The sequence below is a fragment of the Esox lucius genome, chromosome 10 (assembly GCF_011004845.1).
Source record: "Esox lucius isolate fEsoLuc1 chromosome 10, fEsoLuc1.pri, whole genome shotgun sequence".
NCBI classification, from domain to species: Eukaryota; Metazoa; Chordata; class Actinopteri; order Esociformes; family Esocidae; genus Esox; species Esox lucius.
Window position 1 is genome coordinate 27,181,403 of NC_047578.1, and position 23,605 is coordinate 27,205,007.

Consider the following 23,605-nt stretch of genomic DNA (forward strand, 5'->3'; position numbering starts at 1 on the left):
TTACAGTGTGATTTCAAGGCTGGACTTTGGACTGGACTTTGCATAATATTTAAACAAAGTGTCAGAGTGGGTGTGCCAACGGACAAATTACTGCGTCAACGCTGACAAACAAGGACACATACCCTCTGGGCAAGATATTGTGTACACATAGGGGTGTGTAGGTGTGTGTGCATCTCACTGCAGTGGTCCTTGATACTTTTACTGAGGCAGTTGCCACTCCCTTGGAGCTAGCCAGTTCCACCTCCCTTGAACCTAGGTGAATGAGGGGGTTAAGTAAACCACACCTGTCTCCACACATTTATGGCCTAACTTTTGTTTATTTTATCAAACTCAATGGAAGTAGACAAAAAGGGTTAAAGCCTCCCCCTCCGCATGCAATTTTACACCCAAAACGAATGCCTTCCTCTCTGCCCCCTCTTCCCAGCTCCTAAGAATCGGAATCTGCTTCTAATTCAAATTATTTGCGTAAAAAAATTCAAATCCCACATGTAAAACTTGCAACACATGCCCAGGATAATATAATAGACATGATTAGCGTTTCAAGGTTGTGGATGCACATTTTTAAACCCTCATAAAAAGTTGTCATACAGCCTTCTTTCACATTCCCCCTTCATTTTCGTACTTACCCAGGTACACGCCCTTTGACTTGTCAGGGAAAAAAGAAAAAACTAAATCACGGAAGAGATTGTGCAGCCCTTTAGTTAAGCAAGTTTTTTGTCTCAAAGCAACGGAGAAAGACGGAAAACAAGGAAAATAAATACATTTTGGTACATTTCAACTGTTTTATTGTCCTGTAGGAAGTATATGGTGAGTTATATGTTTTATGTATAATTTTTGGAAAGGTTTTACACTTTAAACTTGCTTTAGGCTGTTAACGTTTATGCCACGTTTTAGATACACCCTTGCAGGACTGTCTCGTGAACATACGCTCTACTACGGGCGCGGGACAGTGCTATTCCCTGCTAAATTGGAGTCTCCAAAGAAACACTTGAGTTTCTTTGTGGACGAAGTAGTACATATAATTGTATTTATTTATCACAAACGCTTAGACATTCTTGATCAGTCATAGCGTTTACACGCAAGCAAAAAAGCAATTGGTTGTCATTGTGGCGTTGACGGATCCGCTGTCATCATCCAGCCTACCAGGAACGAACCATAGTGTACCATTAACCATATGTAAAGCAAACGGCCTATGCGTAAACCTACGCGTATACCTACGCGTAGATGTGATTATCGCCTTGGTCTTCTGTCATACATAGCTTCTGTCATACAACCTATGTTCATCAACGCAGTAACGGAGTCACACGCTGCTTAATCATGAGGGCCGAGTGTTACTGCCAAGTAATGCATTAAATTCTGCATTTAAAAATGAACAATAATTGTTTTATCCTAAGCATCTTTAATTACTGCTGGGAAGGGGGTGATCCATTAATGTAACATAATTTAATAATATACTTCCACATTTACTTTCATATTTTCATGAAGTCATATGGGATTCATGATCAAGTTTTTTTTAGGGCAGCTGTGACATCATCAAATACTGTCAATTGTTTTCCTATGAAAGAGAACAATGACTACATCCAAATACATATAAAACATTATGATTTGTCTCTATAGCCGGTGAAAATGTATTTGCCCCCATCTTATTATCTGCATTGTTGCATTTTCTTCACATATCATTTTGTGGAAATTGTATTGTGGGTTATAGTACTATATAGAAAGAAATTAAATCAAAGATTGGTTCATTTTTTGTTGTTTTGCCTTTGAAGTGCCAGGATACCAAACATGCAAACGCCTGGTGTTAAACAGTAATTTCCTTCCTAGTTAACTGAACCCAATGAAGGGGATTATTAGGGTCATTTGTTTGAATACTTTGGTAAAGTTTCAGCCCTACCCAATTTGAAACTGAGTGATTTTGTCAGGTTAATGTTGTCAGGACGCATGTATCAAGGCCACATCATTCCAAGATCAAAAGAACTCCCTGAGTGTCTTACTAAACAGTTTTGTTGCATATCAGTCTGAAATGGGTTAAAAAGCTATTTCTAAGGTTCTGGGTCTCAAATGAACCAAAGTCAGAGCCATATTGTCCCAGTGGAGAAAGTTTTTATCTTCATAGGCATGGCCATCTTGCCAAATGTCTCCAAAAATAAAGGCTTAAAATCATCCAGGATGTCACAAAGAACCCTAGAACAACATCCAGGGATCTGGAAGCCTATTGAGCATTCCTCAACTTTGCCAAAAAGCAACTGGACGATCCTCTGGAACAAGGTTTATTGACAAATTACTGTCCCTTTCATGTCTGGTGGAAATCAAGCACTCTATTCCACATTAAGAACCTCAAACCAACTGCCAAGGATGGCAGTGCCAGTGTCATGGTTTGGGGGTGATTTGCTTCATTAGGACCTGGACAACTTGGCATCATAGAGGTAACCAGGATTTCTGCTTTGTATCAGGGAATTATATTGGACAATGTCAAGGCATGCATCTGTGAGCTGGAGCTGAAGGGCAGCTGGGTCATGGGGAAAAACAATTATCCTAAACACACAAGCAAGAGATTGAGGAGTTTTTGGTTGTCGTCATTGCTGCTAAAGGTGGTGTAACCAGTTTTAAAGCAATTACTTTTTCACACTAGGACATTGTTGGAAGTTGCATATAACTATCTTTAATACATTAATGAAATATGTATCAAAATGGTGTGTTGTTTGTTCACTCAGGTTCCCTTTTTATCTAAGGTTTGGGTTAAAGATCTGATAACATTGGGTGCCAAAAATATGCAGCAATGCAAGATATCAGACTGGGGCAAATACTTTTCCACAGCACTGTACTGTAAGGATCTTTAAGGAATTTCCTCATTTCTGTACCAACCCCTGTGTATGTGAAATTAACTCTACCTGTCAGTGCTGAAAGATCTGATAGAGAAAAGAAAGAAAAATCAAAAATCAAGTACAAAAATGGCATGGGAATGGGTTCTATTAATTACAATTTAAAAAGTGTACATAGGAACAGACACATCAAGACCAGAAAGAAAAAAAGAAAAGTTCCCATTAACTCTCCCCTCCCCTGTTAAATGTGCAGCTATGCCCCAACTTTGAAAAAAACCCTGAACTTCCCTGAACTTCAAAATGTATTAGAATGTAAAAAAATAAAAACATCAAGGTCTTTAAAATTTCATGGACAACAAATGCTAAATTACATGCCTTATCAAAAAGTATTTTCAGAAAACTAAAATATGAACCCATTGATTTTCCCCAATGCTAACTAGAGTTGTGCTTCGCTAATTAGAAACTTCATTCAAACAGCATTCAGAGACAGAAAAGTGGTATCTTTGAGGTCATCCATTTAAAAGAGACTAAAATAAAATGATCATATGAACTCACTTATGGATACCAAACATATGTTCGTGTCTACATCCATCACAATCAATTTGGGAGTTCAAACTGAAGGTATCATAAAAAAAAACTATGCACCACCTCCCAAACGTAAAAAAGAATCCCACTTGACCCTCCCCTTGTATTATTATAATTTTTTTATAAAGTTGGCCTACGTCATAAAACCAATGTCAACGTGCTGCAAATAACAGATTCATTTTCTCGATTGACAGTCTCCCGGTCTCTGCTCCGCAAAACACTCAAGCTCCCTTAACCTCTTGACAACATTCTAAGTTATGTGGAGAAGAGTTCTTCATGGGTCAAAAACTTAGACACATTCCAAAATAAACCAATGTCTTTCCCACTATACCAGATATGCATAAAAAAAGGAAACCTGTTCATTCAGAACCAAAATAAGAAAATATATAAAAAATGTTTGACATGGTGCAGCCAATCTCATAAATAGGCTAAACACGCATTTTGGCTTAATGATCAGCATAGTTAGGCCACTTACTGTGACCATGACCTGAAATATAATATAGATTAACCAAGTACAAATGTATTTATTGTAATTTCTCAGTATTAATATGACTAGCTGTCTAAATAAAGAGCTGGCTATCAAAAAATACATTGTCAAGTTGTTATTGATTTATGGTCATCACTGACCTCACTAGTTTGTGTTGACATTCCCAGATATATTTCATGAATTTTTGTCTGAGATATTGAGGTATTCAAAGTGAAACAGTGAACAATTGTGAAAGGCTAAATGTTTTTAAAAAATTGCAGAGCCTAGTACATCACAAAAGGGAGGATATCATTTGGATGGGCTGAATTTTTGCCGGACCACGTAAGCGGAGCCGGCCAAGAAGAGCGAATGTCTCTTACTGAGTGAGTGACACTGACTGACTGACTGACCCTTATTAAATAGTGTAGTGGTTAAAGAAGCGGACTTGTGAATTATAGGTCCTGAGTTCGTATCTCCTCGCAGGCATGTCATCTTCAGTCTTGTCAGCAATTACTCAAATCTTATGATTATTCCTAGGTAGTAGATTCTAGTAAGCCTATTACTGGCTAATAAACTGTTAAAATGGCCAGTGGCAAAAGCAATACAGTTCATAGACGCTATAGTTGAGGTAGAGTCTAGTGACTGTTGAAACGTGTAATGCCGTGGCGTAGGGGTTAAAGACAGTCCCTCTCATGTGGAAAACCTAAGTTTGAATATATTGGGAGCAACAACATTTATAAATGATTTCTGGTAGATTTCACGATCCTCTTTTCACTTTATGAAAAATTTTGTTATCATCGCCTTTATTGATAGTTCTTGTGTAAATGTCATTCACGAATGTAAGAAAAAAGTATGTTGTTTGGCCCTGAAAGAAAAAAATACGTTCTTATGCCATGAAATGAAATTGCTTTGGAAGACTCGCTAGCAATTGCTCAATTCTTATGACTATTCCAGTAAGTTAGTAGGTACCGGTAAAGCTTATTACTGGCTAATACGCTGTTAAAACGGCCAGTGGCAAACACCATACATAGACGCTGTTTGTGGTGGAGGTAAACTTAGTTAGAAATGTTAGTCAGTTTTACTGTATCAATGTCATTCACAAGTCGCCAATTAACTGTTAAAATGGCCAGTGGCAAAAGAGGATTTGTTCAGGATAGAGACAAGAGGCTATACTGATACACAGCAAATATACAGCTCCGTGGTGTAGTGGTTAACGACACAGCCTTTCACGTGGGAAACCCGGGTTTGAATCTCGAAATGGCAGCACTTACTATTGCGGGCCGGCTGAACTAGGCTTGCCTGGTTTCTTGTTTTTTCCCCATCTCAAATTATTTTTGGTAGCTACTGTACATCTGGATACGCAGTAGCATTTTCACTGGGATATCTCCCAGTGCTAAGAAGGTAGATATGTAGGTGCTGTTTAGTTAGCCAGCTAGCGATGTGACTCACTTCACTATCTAGCTTTACTGACCTTAATGAATGCTATCTAAAGTTACTATATTATTGTCATACTGACACTGTCTAATGATTTGCATATAGCTTGATCATATTGCATATTTTAACAAAAGAATGTGTACATAAAAGATGTCATTGAGTATAGGCCTACAAAAATCATGCTCAGAAGCATGGTGATAATCTTTTTAAGTGAGGGTGGACGGAGGTTCAGTAGCACAACATTCTTGAATGTAGCAGATAGAAAAGAGCAGACGTAATTACAGTTCTACCTTTTGGAAAGCGTTGTTTGTTCTACATATCATATTTCTACTTGAATGTTCATAAAATGTAGGCTTTCATATTCTTCCAACATCGCTTCAATATAGGAAATAACTTTAAAATAAGGCAGGGAAGGATGGAATTAATGATATTAAGAAAACCTGCAAAACTGCTGTAAACCTCCCACAGAATGACACTGTCCTCCCCAAAAAACACACAACCCTCCCCAAATAAAAGTTCCAACACTCTCCCTTATTTTTGACCAGGCACCCCATCCCAATTAAAATCAACCAGTCCCTAACTTGTTCCTATCTTAATATTTTATGCCACACGAGTGATAGTATTGTCATTAGGCAGAGCATGGATCACATTTCCCCATGTGGAAACACAACACTCAATCTCCCTTGGGCTGTGGAGGGAAACGGGAAACCTCTGGGTGTTTATATTTAATTACTTGCAGAGGTTGTTTTTTTTCAACTTTTGCTGCAAATAAAAGGGATTCCTTGATGTGTGCCAGAACTGAGACAGAGTCCGAGCTATTGTTTTGACATTGGCTATGTAATAAAAGCCCTGTTCATTAGACATAATTAGGGATTTTCATTTCAACACATACTGGCTGGCAGCTGTTCGGAGATTATGTTGACTGCCACTAACCAGGCAGTCCAATGTAGACAGTTTACATGCCACCAGGTCCAGTATTAATACATTTGATAATAGGAAAGTAATTTACTTTTGAGATTAGTGACATTGTGTTTTGTTTTAGTCAGGATTAACAATGATTGGCATTGGGGCAATTTTTTCATACGTATTTTTTCATACTGTATAATCTCTACTGGTATATGTATAGAGATTGTCTGTTCACATGTAACCTCGATCCCAGGTTTTACACACAATGCAGGTGAGCCTAGTACAGCTTCCATTTGATGTTGAACTAGTGGGAGGGACATACTTGTTACAATAGAATTTTAGCGAATAATACACTGCGGGACATGGCTCTTAAAGGAACTTTACAATCAATGTGAATCAGTACCTGTCATTAGTTTTACCAATGTATGTATTATCATAAAATCAATATGTATTCAGGAATTACATTAACCTATTGGCTGCATTAAGGTAGAGATAACATAATTGCAAATTTAGCTAAACTTACCACATAGGGTACAATGTATACCAACTTGTGATGACTAGGGAACGTTAACTCGGATAACCATTGGTCACTGTTATTCCAGTTATACGTTCGTGAAACACAGGGATCTGCAATTGGCCTCTCCATTGATTGTTGCCAATAAACGTCTCGGGCGAGCCAAACCCTATGCTGAATTCTCTTTTTAATGTCCTTAAAATGAGACCCTTTTCACTCTTTTGCTTGGATGTGTTATGTGATAAGAACATTACAACCAATTACACTTTGTTATATGGCAATTTTTTATATTCGTCACTGGAGGAGAAACGTAATTCTGTTTTGGAAGAGCTGTGCTCTTCATAACATCGAGTCAGTAAAGCCATTACAAATTCTCTACTCAAATGCTGTTCTGAAAAAAAAACAGGTTTTGCCGTGTCTTCCTACAGGCTATGGTAAAAGTTTAATTTATCAAGCATGGCCAACTTACTGAAATTGAAAATTCAGAAGTCAATGATTATACTTGTGTTTTCTTTACTCTGACTTCAGTAATCAAGGATCAGGTTTGTGTTATGAACGCAAACGGAATCCCAGAAGCATACGCAGGTCACAACGAGGGGGACGAAAAATTCGTTAGGCGAAATTATTTTGGTACATCTGGGGGTTGAGACTGCCGCGCCACCTCTTTTCATTCAGAGTTTAAAATTAGCTTTCTCCCCTCACAAAACCACTAATTATTTTTACCTCATCCACACTCCTTTTATATTTTAGCAGAAGATTGTGACAGGAGCCACATAGCGCTTTAGAAAACCCATCATTCAGCGTTACTGGTCGTATTATATATTCTAAAGCGAGGGTGTAGTCGGGTCGCAATAATCACGATTTGCCTAGGAAAAGGTAATGTTTGTTTCTCAAAGACTGTTGTGGTTTATCACAAATGCGACATACATCCACAGATTTCGATGTGGTTTTATTTGGCGATTTTGCTGTTGTCTTCACTCAGCTAGCTACTGTTGCACAGAAGGCATTTCTCTCGTGAGCACCTGTATAAGCACCTCCCAAGCAATACATTTGATTTGATTAATTGAAGTGCTTTGCAACAAAAATCCTATAGGTATTCCCCAGGACTAGCAACATTCTAGGCCTGGTTTAAGAGACAAAGAGGAAACAAAACTGTAGCTTTTAAAATTATGTTATGGCAGGGTTACTCTCACTCTCTCAGGATTGGTAGGCTAATAGCCATTTGTCCTAATTGGATGTAGTCTGTGAGTGCGATCATTGCACAGAAAGGAGATGTGATGTTAGAGGGGTTAGAAAGAAAGTAAAAAAAAAAAGGCATGTTTATTTAGGATAGATTCATTTACAATCTCACATTAGCTCCCTCAGATTTCCGACAACAGATTTAACAAGACATTAACTATTGTAAAAAGCAATAATGTTAGCATTTTCTTGGCAAACGGTCATTGCGTATGTCGTGTGGGGACTATGTGCTGTGTTTAAATACCGAAGTCGAAGTGATATTGGTGGATAAAACAAGCAAACATTTCCCTTCAGTGCTTAGGGGCAAACTAGCTTAGAGCAGAGTTGGCCTGTGTATTCCTATCCGGTTTAAGGGATCTCACAGACTGAAATGAATGGAGTTCCTGCATGGATGTGTCACTCACTGGTATGCATTGTACTCAGTGCTTGGTGTGCGGGTCAGCTTACACACAGCTGTCTGTTGAGTAATAGGACAAATATCACCCAAATCTCATTAGATCAGACAAACTCTCATTGTCCTAATGCATACACCTCAATCACATAACATATTCACCATTTAAAATGTCTGTTGAAATCTAGAAACCTATATCAGGACACAACAGACCAACACAAGCAGTAAGAATGACGGATAAACAGACAAAGAAAGAGACACTGCTTGAGGGAGAGAGACTGATAAAGGAAGCAAGAGGGACAGATAATGGTAGAGAATGACAGGTTAAAAAAGAGCGACAGACAAAGGGAAAGAAAGGTAAAAGAAGAGTGAGTCAGGTAAAGAGAGAAACATGTAAAGAAGGACAGATACAGGAAGATAGAAACAGATAGAGACACTAGTTAAGTGCGAGAGAGACTGATAAATAATAAGAGAAAGACATATTGGAACTCTGAGAGAGACAAAAACATAGAGCGACAGATAGGAGACCGATGAAGGCAGAGAAAGTGAGAGAAATGGAAGTGAGAGTCATATAAAAAAGAGAGACTGATAAAAGGCGAGAGACCAATAAGGAGGAGAGACAGGAGAGCAGACATGTGGCAGGTTACCCCTGTGGTAATCAGAAGCCCTGGCCCAGTGGTGCTGTCAGTAGATCAGGTGACCCTATGAAAGATCAGAACTTCCATTGTGTGTCACCGCCTGTCTCCCAATCAGACTCTCTTTCTCGCCCTCTTAGCTTATCTAACATAGCCTGCCCATCCCATAGCCTAACCTAACCACAGAGTTCCAGACTCCACACCTGAAACAACAAGGTTTCTTGTATCCCAAAGAGGTCCTGTGTAATTTTTTCCATATGGGTCACCTGTCCTTGTCCCGTTAAATGGAGACTGTGTGCTTTTGTCATTAAAGAAAAGCACTGTCTTGTAGGAGAAAAAATTGGGGGGAAAATAGGATAAACTATAGCTAAGTTGGAAGAGTGAGGGGTCTTGGGAAAGACATAAAAGAAAGAAAATGCAGTCACTGCTTTAAGTCACTCTGGATAAGTTAGTGAAATGCGAAATGTGCATTGACTATATAATGCAATACTTCTCTCCCGCACCTCTTATCTGTTATTTTTCTCTCCTTCCCCCTCACAATACTGGTGACAGTGCGAGAGCAAGAAAGCTGTCATGGAGTCGGCCATTCAGACTGTGGTTAGTGTTTTCCTGAAGTCCGCCAAGGGCAAGGAGAACTTGGGAGGGAATGACTTCCAAAAGCTGGTGAAGAACCAGCTCCACAATATTATGACGGTAAGTCACGCAACGGCCTCCACACTCGTCATGGCCGATAATGTCACTAGATTGCATACTTGTTCCAAACAGGAATTGCCAAATGCCCAGGCCATAATATTGGCACGATTGCGCTAGTATATCCACTGCTTGCTACCATAGCAATGTCCCTAAATAGAGGGATAAACAAGTTCTAAACAAGCCATAAAGATCACATGTTTTAATGTTATGTATATGTTGTTGATGGAGCTACAGATGTTGGTAATAGCTTGCCAGGTAAAAGCTATGATTGTTGAGAGGAGTATTCTGGATAGACAAGGCCATTTGCTATGTTGTTCTTGTTTGGTCACCTGTGGCGTATTTCTGGCATGTGCCATCCCCGTATGTTCACTTTAACCAGGACACAGACAGCTCCGAGGCGGTGAAAGAGATGCGAAAGGGCCTGGACGCCAATCAGGATGGTAAAGTCAGCTTCGACGAGTACATGACCCTGGTGGGCTACCTCGCAACCACTCTGAGTCAGCAGCGCACCACCGCCATGGAGAAGCCAGCGGACAGCGCAGCCCCTGCTCCAGAGAACGCCAGTGCGCCCAAGGCGGAGGACGGGAAGGCGGAAAGCAAGGCGCATCCGGAAGAAGCACCAGCCGAGGCCCCCGCTAAGCCCGCAGCAAAAAGCGAGAAGGTGGAGGAGGCAGCGCTCAAGGTGGAAGTGGCAGTGAAGGCAGAGGAGCCAGCACCCATGGTGGCCGTGGAGGAGAAGAAAGAGGAGGCCTCATAGGAGTTACACACCGGTCCTATCCGGACATTACACTGCCCATCAACACTAAACCAATATGCACTACACTGACAAATTACACAGTTGTATACACTCCCTCCCCCCTCCCATTGGCGCTGCAATAATACCATGCAACTTTACAGTATGTGTTGCAACCCCACAATAACACTTTATTTTCATACATACACGCACCCATTATTTGGTACTAAAATACACTACACACCGCAATATATGAATCCCAATCATCTTGATACATGTATGTAGGTTTACTGATATGCATTACACTACAATTACTTAAAGTAAGTTGCAGCAGTACATGACAATGTCATGTCAATAAACATCCCACTATATAGCATATGTTTCCCAGTATAATACCACTGCACACTGCTACTCATTGACATGTGAGATTTTGACACCTGTAGAACTGAATGATGTTGGCACACTACACTGACACAGGCCACCGCGTGTCTCATTGTATGATGCAATACCAAATGTAGTCGTTCAGTCATGTCCAAAACGATTGCCACTTGATGAAGGTGTGTAAAAGGACTGTGTCAAATAACAGATAGAAATACTGAGCTAAATCGTATGCAGATTCTCCAATAGATTGCTTTGCAACATGAATGGTCGACTTGTTGGTAATATTTTCAACTTCAAAGGTAAAAAAACAGTCCATGCAGGTGTTCACCTACTCATAAAAAGTTGAAATAGGGCTTCAGATGGTCACTGCAAAATATTAATTTGGTGCTAAATGTCCTGTTACTTGGTGTTATATATGTTTGTTTTTTGTGTTAGGGCATTATTTTGCCATGAGTGACCACACTTCAGCCTCAGTAGTGGCAAATAGGTTTTTGGCGGATATATCCTGGTATTTTATGCCATTAACCTTACCTGGAACAAGAGGTAAATATAATATTTTATATGTAAAGCAAGGTTCCTGACTATAGATTCAGGTGCCAATCCAATTGCCAAATACCATTTTACAAAAAAAAAAATTATACTCCCTATTTTATACTATGAAGGCTTTTTTTTTTTTAACAAACCCTTCTAAATAAAGTATTCATATGGAGGTAGCATCTGATTGTAGATTTGTTTACTTGATAACACCAAGTTATATCATTCTCAAACCATGGACTTTGCTTTCAAAACCAACTTCTGCTGTAAAAATAGGGGACAACATACACAATACGATTAAACGTTGTTTGATTTTATTTATATGTTTATGGGGTGCTCGTCATTTTTAGGCCTATCTCTTCCTCTGAGCAATTATATTAGTATTAAATATCATATGTGTCTCAGTATTTCTACAATTTATTTCACACAGTCATTTTTACCAATCTTTATCAAGGGTGCCAATCATTTTGGATTTCCTGCTTGTTTTCTCTTCATCTTGTGTCTCCAATCTGAAATGACTATACTACAGTACATTCCATAATGTACAGTTGTATTATGCCATCCCGAGTCATTGCTCAGAGACGGTTTGTTGTCTTAATGGCTTTGCATGATGCAAGCATGCACTGATGCCTGGCCAAATTAAATGTTGCTAAGATTGTTTAAGATTCTCTTTCTCCTCGTCTCTTTTCTCACAACGCTATCATTCAAAGTAAGCTTTGGCATAGCATGACAATAAAATTATTTGGGGTTTTGGGCTATTGTAACTCCCATTTCCTGGATGGTCCAAGGAGAGGCAGCATTTGGAGTTTATGAACCTCTATCCTCCAGTAGCTAACCGCTAGCCATGGATTAAGAGCAGCATTTGGAGTTTATGAACCCCTGTCCTTCAGTTGCTAGCCATGGATTAAGAGATGGAAGATCAGGTGTGTGGTGTTTTAATAATGGCCTCTGGTAAATAATTGAAGGCCCAGCATGGAATCAACACCAGGGGACCCTTGTGGCCCCAAGGGAGACAAAAATAGACAACTGACCTGGGTCAATTTTAGTGCTACAGCATGTTTACGTGGAAAGTCAAAAAGGAAGCTTGACCCTTGCGTATGTGGTGATATGTTTCTATTTCTGTAGTGTTTTTGTCCTGTTTCCACCGCTGTCAGGGTTTACCTTGTTCCACTGCAGGTGTTTGTGTTTTGACCCTGCATGACCTGCAATTAGATCCTAGTGCCTAAAACCAATGACTTAGCCATGGCTTAAAGCGTATCGATAGGGGGCACACCTTTGGTCCGAAACCAACACAAGACTTACTTGATTACATTCCGATAGCTATCTGTGACCTATCAGATGAGCCTGAGTTACCGCACAAAAACTACCAGACCTGGGTTAAAACACTATTTGAAATATTTAAATACAAGATAATCACATTTAATAACTTCAAATACACTGACTCAAATATACACCCATGCATTTAAGTATTTGAAGTAACAATTAGAAAATTTTCTAAAATATAATGTGGTCAACTATTTCTTGTACCACAAATAACTAATCAAATTCTCTAATATAAGTCCTTCTTTTGGTCTATGAATTTGAAAATACCCAGAAAAATTATTCTTCACATCAAATAATGAAATATGTAATTAATCCTATGTTTAATATTTTATGTTTTGGCATTAAAACATAAAATATACTGACCCATCAGACATCTAAAATACCGATAAACATAAGACTATGCAGATGAAATACAGTATGTTGTTAATAGCACAACATTTTATTGATAAAACAGCTATTACTAATGAATGGTAACAAATTGTTATCTCTCCAACCACTATAATGCTATGAAGACTAACATTGAATATGGTAATCTTTTAGCTTTTATTTTCTGACCACTAAGGACATTTAAAAGCTTTAAATCAATGCAGGTGTTGTACTATGTCACCACACACAAGGTTATAATAGGTATATGTCAGATATACACAGACAATCTTTTCATTGAAGTTAAATGATTTTGGTCACACCATGAATGCAGCAACCATGGGGGAAAATGCTAGCGTTGCATCATCCTTGCAACTGCATAGCTCTGACCAAGAAGAGAAGGTAATTCAGTACATAGCTTTTTTGTTGTGATAAGTGGAATTTCAAACCCTTTAGTGAAGTAGAGGACAGAAGAATCCACCTTAGTCAGAACGACATGCCATGAGGTCAGAATGTCATATTTTGACACTTGTAAATAGTTTAGGCTTCTCTTCATAACCAAGCGTTCTACTAGTTTTTTACTTGCTACTTGCTAAGAATGCTGCTTTGCTTGCATGATTCATTCAACTTAGGAAAACAAAGTCTAATCTTTCATTCTTTTCTCATCAGAGCATGCTTATTTTAAGTAAATCTACACTCCTAGAAAAGTTTTTTTGCAGTGGGATAGGGTTCCACAAACAACTGTTTTGATCTGAATAACCATTTTTCTGAGATAGGAAAATAGTAAGGGTCTACTTGTAACCTGTAAAATCGTCAGCATTCTCTGATAAGTCTTTGGAAAGGAAAAAGGCTTCTACAGAGAATCTTTCCTTCCAGAACTAGTTCCAGATCTATTTTTCAGCATGTTTCATTGCAGGATAATTTTCACAATGGTTTCCTTTTTGTATTTTGTACATTGATTGGTTTCTTAATTGTATGCTTCACAACGTTAAGTAACAGCATTTTATCTAATGCAGTTTGTGGGTGATTAGCAATTCCTCTTGTTGGTACAGTAATCGTTACTAAAGCTGGAATTACACATCACTTAGCAAGCCAGCATTACCTGACTTGCACTCTGATGTGGCCTGTAAATCAGCAGTTTTGTTACCCTACTGTGTTAAGGTATATGAAGGTCCCTTAAAAAGTCATTTTGTCATGTCTTGTCATAGGTAGTTACATTTTTTATCATAATTAGACTGGCAAAACCATAAATAGAGGATTCTCAGAAGATAAGTATTCTTGGTAGAACCCATGAATGTCAAAGTAAACCATATACTGGGGTTTCTATGAAGAGCACTGTATAGAGGGTATAACCAAACTTTAACTATGGGGACAACATTTATTGTTCTATACTTTTTTTGAGTGTAGTCGAACAGTGTACCCAATGTTCTTTGTTGAGGAAACCAGGACATTTTACAAAAAACAAATGTACGTTATGGTTACCTTATCCTGACAGAACCATGCCACTCACCAGCACACTCAAGACTCTATATGTATAAGTCAGCTGTGTGCCCTCCTGGAGTTCCCCACAGTGTTAACCTGTATTACCACTATGCTCACCAGAAATGACGAAAGTATGCCATTCTGTTCTTAAATGCCAGGAGGCTGAAACTTGCTAATTAACAGATAAGACGTTACATTTTATTGTTTCTTCTCCAGATCCGAAACAGTTTGTACATTGGTTTTAGGATTGCTAGGTGGGACACTCACATAAACCAGTAATAGACGTGTCATTACACTTGACCGACACGACTTACCTACCTCTACAAATGCAACTGAAATGGAGAAAAAACGGTCATGATGGGAGTTAAACAACAGTTCTGTGAATTGGCTTAAACTGATGCCAAATCTGATTAGTACGCAATATGCACATTTTCTGTTTCTAGGAAATGGTTTATTTGTGAAATACTCAATTCACAGAATTGGAATTTTAACAAGTAGACCATCCCATCTCACAACACGCTCTGCCACGTCTTAGTCACAGAGTCACAGCTATGCTTGCCTATAGTCAATCAAAATAATGAACCACTATGCTAATGTTACGCATTCACTCCCAATGCTGCACTATGTTTTGCAAAGCTACGCTAACTTGTATGTAACCACAGTGCCAATAATAAAATACTGTGATGCTCACACGCAAGCCTGGTCTGATCTGTCCTGATATTCCTTCTGCATGGTGAGGCAACTCTGTCTCAAGTTTTGAACTCACATCATTTTTTAAAATCTGGGACACTATGGGCTTGTTTACATTATGAAAGAGAGAATAAAAAGCTAGATAAATGTATCTTGGTTTGCATAATCATTGCCATTGCGTTCGACGTACCACCCTGAATTGTGGCCATCAATCGCGGGAAAATCAAGGTGTATGTGTGCGCACTCCACATAAACCTGACACAGTTCAGACAAAAATGTCCTCATATTTGCACAACAGCGTAAGTTTGTATTGTTTATTTGGAGGGTTCAGAGTCAATGGATCCCATGATTTTGATTATTTTCCAGGGGGGTCACACTGACCTGTCTGTAATATTGTGAGGGGTCATGACCCCCCGCCCCCACACACACACACAATTCTACACCCCTGCCTTTGCATACGCCACATTTATACATTTCTGCAAGTATACACAACAAAATTATCTTCAATATGTCTCTGGAAATGTAGAATAATGTAAACAAGCCCTTTGTCTTGTGAAATGTTAAAAATGTACATTTAAGCCACATAGCAGATACTCTTATACAGAATGATTTACAACAGTTAGTCCATACATTCATTTCACCATACTGCGCCCCGTAAGACTCAAACGCACAACCGTGGTGTTGTTAGCGCCATGCTCTACCAACCAAGCTTCATAGGATCACCAATGGAGTAGCTGTTGTACAATATGGATCATGCATTTGCAAAATGTAACAAATCTTTATATTTAGGTTCTATGTATAACCTTCTGTAAAGAGTTCTTCCTAACACCAAACATGGTTTACCTATGGGAATAACCTTAAAAAACCTTTATTGTTCTATACTTTTTTTTGAGTGTAGTCAAACAGTGTAACCAATATTCTTTGTTGAGGAAACCAGTATATTTAGCAAAAACAGAACTAACTTACTTTACAATTGTCTCATCTTGACAGAACCATGCCACTTAGCAGTTAGCATCATGCTAACATCTCCCAGTAGTACCATGAATAAGGCCTATTCCTCTAGCAAGATTGTGTACAATACAGGACTGTAAATGGATAAGCCAGTTGTGTAATCTCCTGTAGTTCCACCCAGTGTTGGTAGAGCATGGCACTTGCAACACATAATGTAACACATTTCTATGTTTATTATGCTACGTCTGGCGTGTGCGACCCTGCTGAGGTCAAGCATCATGTTTGTGTCTGTGAACTCCTTAGATAATAGAGAAGGAATGATGGGAGAGAGGGAAGAGGAGAGAAGTAGAAACAGGTGTGTTGGTGGGCGGGTGAGTTAGTGTTAGGGGGTGGGGGAAGGCAGAGGGGACCGGTGATATTTAAGCCGCTGTCCGACTCTCTCTTCATTTATCTTATACATCTCTCCTTCACTCCATCTCTCTCTCATCTCTCTCCCTCTTCGTCAAAGAAGTACCTCCATCAGCACTCAGGTAAAATGGACGCATTCAAGCTGAGTTGTGTCTCTCTTCTTGTCTGTAATAACTAATAATTATTTTCTGGAATTAACTATACCCTTGTTTTTATATTTGTGGCTTGTTGGAAGAACAGTATTTGTTACAGTAATCTGCCCTGGGAGTAGCCCTTGGAATCCAGAGCAATAAGACTTATGGGGCGATAAGTTGAGCTCATCACCTTAAAATGTATTTACTTGGAAATAACAGTACCTGCGATCTAATGCTTAGACAATTATTTTAATCTTTAAGTAAAAATATTTTCCTTTTTCAAATTTTCTAATTAATTAGTTAATAATCTTCACTTTACATGGGGAATTGTTAAAAGTGTCAACAAAACGTACGTTCAGAGTAATGTGCCAGAAAAGCATTTGTCTGCTATATTTCAAGTGCTCAATATTGTGTTACTGTCAACAGTTTGGTCGCCATGGTTAGCATTTGTCTTCTGTCTGTCAATGAGTCAACTGACCCATATAGATGTTCTTGTCAGAGCCAATCTCTCTCCTCTACCATGCTTTTTTGCCTTCTTCTACTCATTACTGAGATAAATTATCTTTCTTTACCAAAATAGATAATGTTAATAAGATGATGTTTATTATGTCACAAGTCAACTTAAGTCTGCAACTTTTGTGCCTACAGTATTAATGCTGCTTTAACAAATAGAATGATAATTCCACAGTTATTCAGTGAATAAGAATCTGCTGAAGCAGATTCTGTTATCAAAATGTATACTGGACTGATGTTATTTCCTGTAATGCGGGGCTAGCTACAGCACTGTGGTTTGAATCCAACTCATAATGCAAACTTTTTGGGACCTTCACTCATCCCTACACTATTTAATCCAGCACATAGCCTGGCACACCTACCATTTAAAGTTGACCTTATTGGGAATTAAAATATCATCCAATGAGGGTGAACTTACAAATACTACAAGGAATGGTTCCAAATAGAATTGTATTTCTGATGTTCGAAAATCTAAACAAACAGCTTTGCATTCAGTCAAGCCAAAGCCAACCACTTTACTTTACAAAAGAGAAGCTAACTAGCTTGCCGACAATATTATATTCAGTGTTGGGCAGGAAACAGATGAAATAGATTAAGGAACCCCATTCCTTCTTGCCAGAATTTCACACTACTAGTACTATATCCCTTCTAAAATCTAATTATACAACCTTAATGGCTTACATTACATTTTTTATTAACAATACCCTTCAATTAATTGAATGATGAATTCTATATTTCTCACTCAAATTAAGAGAACCGATAAAAAATATAAAAGTTGTAATGAGATATACCTGTTCTGTACCGCCCCCAAAATTAAAATGAATAAAGGTTAACGTCAGTTAAGGGATAGGTTTTGCAGTAGTGAGAGATTGTAGTGGCCTCAGGTTTTACTATAGAAGGTTTGACGTGTGAGTGTGTGTGTGTCTATGTGTGTTGTACATGTGCAACTCGGGTTACCAGACTACCTGGACTGAGCTACTGATTGTGTTTGCCATGTAGTTTATCTGCTTTTTAACAGCATTGTGTTTCACTCCTGTCACCGTTACATGATCGATATGATTCTGAAAACCATGACAACTCCATCTTAAGTTACTGCAGTGACTTTATTGTTACTCAACAAGTAGCTCTCAAGTCAAATGAGAGATAAAAAAACAAAGAGAAACTGATCCTCTTACAATATTACAGGTGTTAAAAAAGTGATTAAATAATTGGTGTGTTGACTCTCTAACCAGGTTGAAGGCTTTTCACCCCAACTACTAGCTATGTGAGTCAGTGTCTTTGACAATGACCTATCTGTGTCTGTGTGTGCAACAGTCTCTCCAACGAAACCAGCTCAAGAAGACTGCAAGATGCCGGAAACAATGTGTGTAAGACAGTCGCAAAAGATGTCTCCTCATTTCTCATCCCTCACAACTTCATTTCTCATCCCTCTCAAAGTAAGGTTACAAAAAACTGCCAAGTAGCCACAGTATGTCCAGAAGGAATAGCTAATTTGGGGTCTGTAATTTGATCTCTGTATATAGAAAACGAGATGTAGTTTACTCCACCTTGCACCTTCTCAATTTCTTACAGTCTGGTGTTTATTTTTCAGTCTGTCATGGTGGAGGCTTCACCCCCATGTCTGTTATGTGACCGCACATGCGACTGGGATGGAGCGTGCACCCAGTCACAGCTTCTGATCTCCGCCCTCTGAACTTTCCTCACAGTATGTCCAAGGAACCTTCTTCCAACCTGGAGAGTGCCATGCAGATGCTGATCAAAACCTTCCACAAGTATTCTGGGAAGGAAGGGGACAAGTACACTCTGAGCCGGGGAGAGCTGAGAGAGCTTCTTACAGAGGAGTTGGGAAGTTATCTTGGCGTAAGAATCAGAATTTCTTGTATTAAATACATTTACACATACTCCAAATTGTAGCTAGCAATGGACAACACATACTGTAGGAAAGCATACACAATCACAGATTTGACAAGCAATTATATACTAACAGGTTGTAACGCTGCAGACATGGAGGCAGGACACAGGAGAACTGAGGATATTTATCAAAATAACTTACATGAAACAAAACAAAAAAATTCACAAGAACTGACATTACACATTGGTGAAACAAAAACAAAGACTGACAAGATACACTAGGAAAGGGAGAACACAAATAGGGACAGTGATCAGGAACACGGGTGAGGTCAACAATGAGAAACATGCATCTTTGCTCCAAATGAGGGAGATAGGGCATTGGATCTCGCTGGCACCCCTGCCGTGCTAGGAAGTAATGGGTAGTGAACACATACAACTAGAAAAAGGTAATGAGATATGATGTGAATATTATAATTTAAAGTGCTTCCAGAAAGTACTCTGTACCGTTCACTTCACATTTTCTTTTGTGTTAGAGACTTTATTTATAATTTCTGTTTATAAAAAAAATTCCGATCTACACACAATAAAACATAATGCCCCCCCCAAAAAATAGAAAATGTGTGCCAATTTATTGAAAGGTTTATTGAACAGTCTCCCAGCCCTTGCTGCTGACAAATATCCCCATAGCATGATGCTTCCACCACGTGCTTCACCGTAGGGATGGTATTAGCCAGGTCACGAGTGTTTCTTTGTTTTCAACAGACATAGCTCTTGGAATTGAGGCCTAATAGTTCTCAGAGTCCTTCAGGCAGCACGTCATATTCCTTTTACTCAGTTGTGGCTTTCATCTAGATACAACCATGATGGCCTGATTAATGGAGTGATGCAGAGCTGGTTGTCCTACTGTTCATTTCTTCCGATGCCTTCTCAAGTTCTGTTAGAGTGGCCATTGGATTCTTGGTCACCTCCTTGATCAAGACCCTTCTTGCTCGGTAACTTAGTTTGGTCGGATGTACAGCTCAAGGAAGAATCTTGGTGAACCCAACTTCTCCCATTTTACAATGACAGAACCCACAGTGCTCCTGGGAACTATCAATGCTAAAGCATTTTTATATAAACTTCCCCAGATGTCTGAGTTCTACAGAAAGTTCCTTGGACTTCATGAGTTGGTATGGAGCCTTATTTGGACAGGTGTGTGCCTATCTAAATCTTGTCAGGTAACTTAGACAGAGGAGTGTAATTGTACTGTAGGGATATAATCTCAAGAAAGATCATTCTGAGCTCCTTTCTGAGGGCATTGTTGATTTACAGTTGATCCAACCATTTATAGTATAGACTGTGAACATCAAGAGAGACTTCAACACACCCTGACATGCACACAGTCACACATTGACATGCACATGCACAAACGGTCACGGTCACAAGGAGAAAAATGCATCCAAGAACAAGAATACACAAACACAGATACATATAGTTACCTGTATGTAGTTCACATTCTTAATCTCACATTTTCTCTTCTCACTCTGCTTGTCTTTCCCTCCCTTTTCCCTTGTCTCACCATCCCTCTTCCTCTCCATCGCTCCCTAACTCCCTCACTCTTCCCCTCCCCTTCCCTCTCCCACTCTATACCCCCTCACCCTCTCTCCCTACGTTTCCTCGCTCCTCATCCCTCTTCTCATCCAGAATGCCAGGGATGGTGAAGGGGTTGAGAAGGTGATGAACGACCTGGACGCCAACAGCGACGGCGAGGTGGACTTCACCGAGTTCATAATCCTGATGGGAGCCCTGACGGTGGCCTGCAACGACTTTTTCATGGAATACAAGCCTGAAAAACTTGTTCACACGCCCTTCGAGAAGAAGGAGGCAAATACAGAGGCGAAGAAAGACTGAAGGATGGAGGGAAATGGGGCGGGGGGCTGGCTGAGCAGGGGCAATGAACTGTGGTGCACAACTGCAAAAGGGTGCAATGTTATGTTATGGGATTTCCGAACAGTGTGAATTGTGAAAGAGGCTGAGGAACCTATCAGACACTGCTAAAGTAAGATTTATCTGATGGACAGTCAGATAGAAAAAAAGCAGTCTGTTCTCTCTGCAACTATCCAAACAGTTTTCCTACCAAAATTAATTCACAGAGCTCAACCCAGAGACTCTGTGTTTTCATAATCACATAGGCAGTGTATAGGGCAGTGTGTGTGGTCTTTATACAGTCACAAATTCCTATTCAACAATTAATATGCTTTAGTTGTATATCCAGGAGGGATTTCATAGAAAATTTTATTTTTTTGCAGTGGATGTAATTGCAACACACCACCTACTGAATCAGATCTGAGCATGAAACACAACAGGTTGATTGTCAGTGTCAAATTAACCTGACAATGATGAAACTTAGACATAGATCTTATAGATACCGAATCATTATTTCAGATATTTATTATACATTCATTATATACAGATATTCAGTGTTGAGCATTTGAATATAATTTACCATTTTCTTTTCAACTATTTTATTATCATTGTTTTGGTAATTACCCATGCCTTATTAAAAATATTAAACTTGACATTTAACCAGCTATCAATCAACATTCCTTGTTCTTTGGCAGTGAATAAATATGTCTTCCTGTAGCTTGATAGTAATATACATGTAATATACATGTCATGTTTTTTGCCAAAATGTGCCTCATGTCATCTAAACCCCTAACTTTAAAACTTGGAATTTCATGGCTAACTGACATGTGATAGTGATTATGCTTATAAATTATGCACATTTGAAAAACGTATTGCACATCCAGCCCAAAATAGGATGTCTAAAAAGAAATGTATTCAAAAAAGTCCCGGACCATTTTGTTCACCACAAATCAAAAGTACTGTCAGCCTTCACGGATTTGTCCATTGGTTAAACCCAAGGATAGCTATTGTTTATGTGCAACTAAACTGATCTTCATGTCAATAAATGGCAACCTGTAAACTGAATGGATACCAAAGTTTGGTTTGTGGCCTGCTCATGCTCTGAACAGTTCCTTTGGCTCGTCAAAAGTGAAACTAAGTTGACTCTTTTGTCATTTGAATTTGTTGATGATAGGGAGACATTCCCCAAAATTTCAATGTACATGCTAACGGCCTAAAAGTCTACATTGTCATAATGCGCAATAAAAATTATAGATTAATAGATCAGGGTTTCTTTTATTATTATTATTTTTTGGTCAATTTGAGATCCGGGGCTATTCATAAAAGATCCAGGGCCAGAGCCCCAGACACCCAGGCCAAATAACGCCACTGGGGACTCATCATCTTGGCTGTCCTTCAACATACAACTCAGTAAACAAACGAAATTGGCAATCACAGATATAGATTAAATGAACATGCCAGTATAGCCAAGTTGAGTATATACGATCAAGAAGTTCAATGTCCTTGATGATTTGTAGGTTGGGGACAGTGGGACACTGTAGTGCGTATAAACATCTATCTAGGCCTGACTGCCTCATGGACAATGCATGTGTGGGTGTGTATGTGTGTGTGTGTAATGGGGATTCCCGCAAAGTAAACTGTTCCAGCGAATACACCCTTCCAACTTTATCCTGCAAGTCCTGTTTAACCAGATTTAACCTGACCCAGATGTTTGACATGGAACTGGGGAATAAACTGCTAAAGAGAGTCTGCGTGTGTGTGTGTGTTTTGAGAGAGGATAAAAAGTGATGACCATTGGCTAGCAAGCCTCAATGAATCACTGACCTTAGATGTCTGAAAAGCTTCAGTATAACTAAAAAGGAATGTTAATGTTTAAATAGTAGCTAAGACCTAGCTAAGACTGGATGTTTTTATAGCATAGGCTAGATCAAGGTATCCTTTTGTGCCTCATTGGCCTTCAGAGTGGTCTCTTAAACTCAAGTAGGTAAAAGGAATGAAGGAATGTAGAACAGAACAGGTCTCAACCACTGCGACACATAGATCCTCCCCTTCCTGCATGAGTCAGCTATCTTATTTTCATTCCACTCTGTCACAGTCAACAGCGGACTAGCCATCTGGCATTTCTAACAAATGCCAGATGGGCTGATAGATATATTTTTTGCCCAATGGGCCTTTCTAACTTGGGTTTTTGTGCAAAGTAATCATGGACAGGCAAATAATGGTCCCCTCAGGGAATTTTTTTTTGGTTTTGGGAACTCGTGGAAAAAAATGGCCTAGTGTTGGGGCCTCATGGAAAATAAATATCACAATATTGGGATGGAAGCCACTCCTGAGTAAAAGGCATACAACATGCCTCTTGAAGGATTCTGAGAATCTGATGAAAAAGATTCTCTGGTCTGATGCAGCAACTATTAGGCCTGAATGTCAAACGCTTCCACTTGTGAAAATAAGGTACTGCTCATCACCTAGCATCGCTACGGTGTAGCATCACAGAATGGGTATGCTTTTCAGCTGCTGGGACTAGGAGACTAGTCAGAATGGATGAACGGAGGACAAGGCACACAGCCAAAGTCAAATATTTCTGTGATCAGACAGCTTTTCTGCCATAGGCGCATCTGCGTAGTACTGAATGAAAGGTCTGAGTACTAATAT

At 39.2% G+C, this 23,605-nt stretch overlaps 2 protein-coding genes across 4 annotated transcripts; both read left to right on the top strand.

The window, feature by feature from the left end:
* The first annotated feature begins 648 nt into the window (after positions 1-648).
* s100u (S100 calcium binding protein U) lies at positions 649-12,001 on the top strand. Its single transcript, XM_034294706.1, has 3 exons — positions 649-807; positions 9,545-9,685; positions 10,065-12,001. The coding sequence occupies exons 1-3, from the start codon at positions 805-807 to the stop codon at positions 10,440-10,442; spliced, it is 522 nt and encodes a 173-aa protein (XP_034150597.1). The 5' UTR covers positions 649-804; the 3' UTR covers positions 10,443-12,001.
* A 3,266-nt stretch (positions 12,002-15,267) lies between these two features.
* On the top strand, positions 15,268-22,211 carry s100s (S100 calcium binding protein S). Of its 3 annotated transcripts, XM_010902075.4 has the most exons (4): positions 15,268-16,672; positions 18,512-18,560; positions 18,904-19,057; positions 20,732-22,211. In XM_010902075.4, exons 2-4 carry the CDS (start codon positions 18,547-18,549, stop codon positions 20,936-20,938), a joined length of 375 nt encoding a protein of 124 aa, XP_010900377.1. In that variant the 5' UTR covers positions 15,268-16,672; positions 18,512-18,546; the 3' UTR covers positions 20,939-22,211. The 3 variants fall into 3 exon arrangements, with proteins under 3 accessions (XP_010900377.1, XP_010900374.1, XP_019905902.1); XM_010902072.4 differs by having other exon boundaries at positions 15,268-18,564; XM_020050343.2 differs by lacking the exon at positions 15,268-16,672 and having other exon boundaries at positions 18,544-18,633.
* Positions 22,212-23,605: the final 1,394 nt, after the last annotated feature.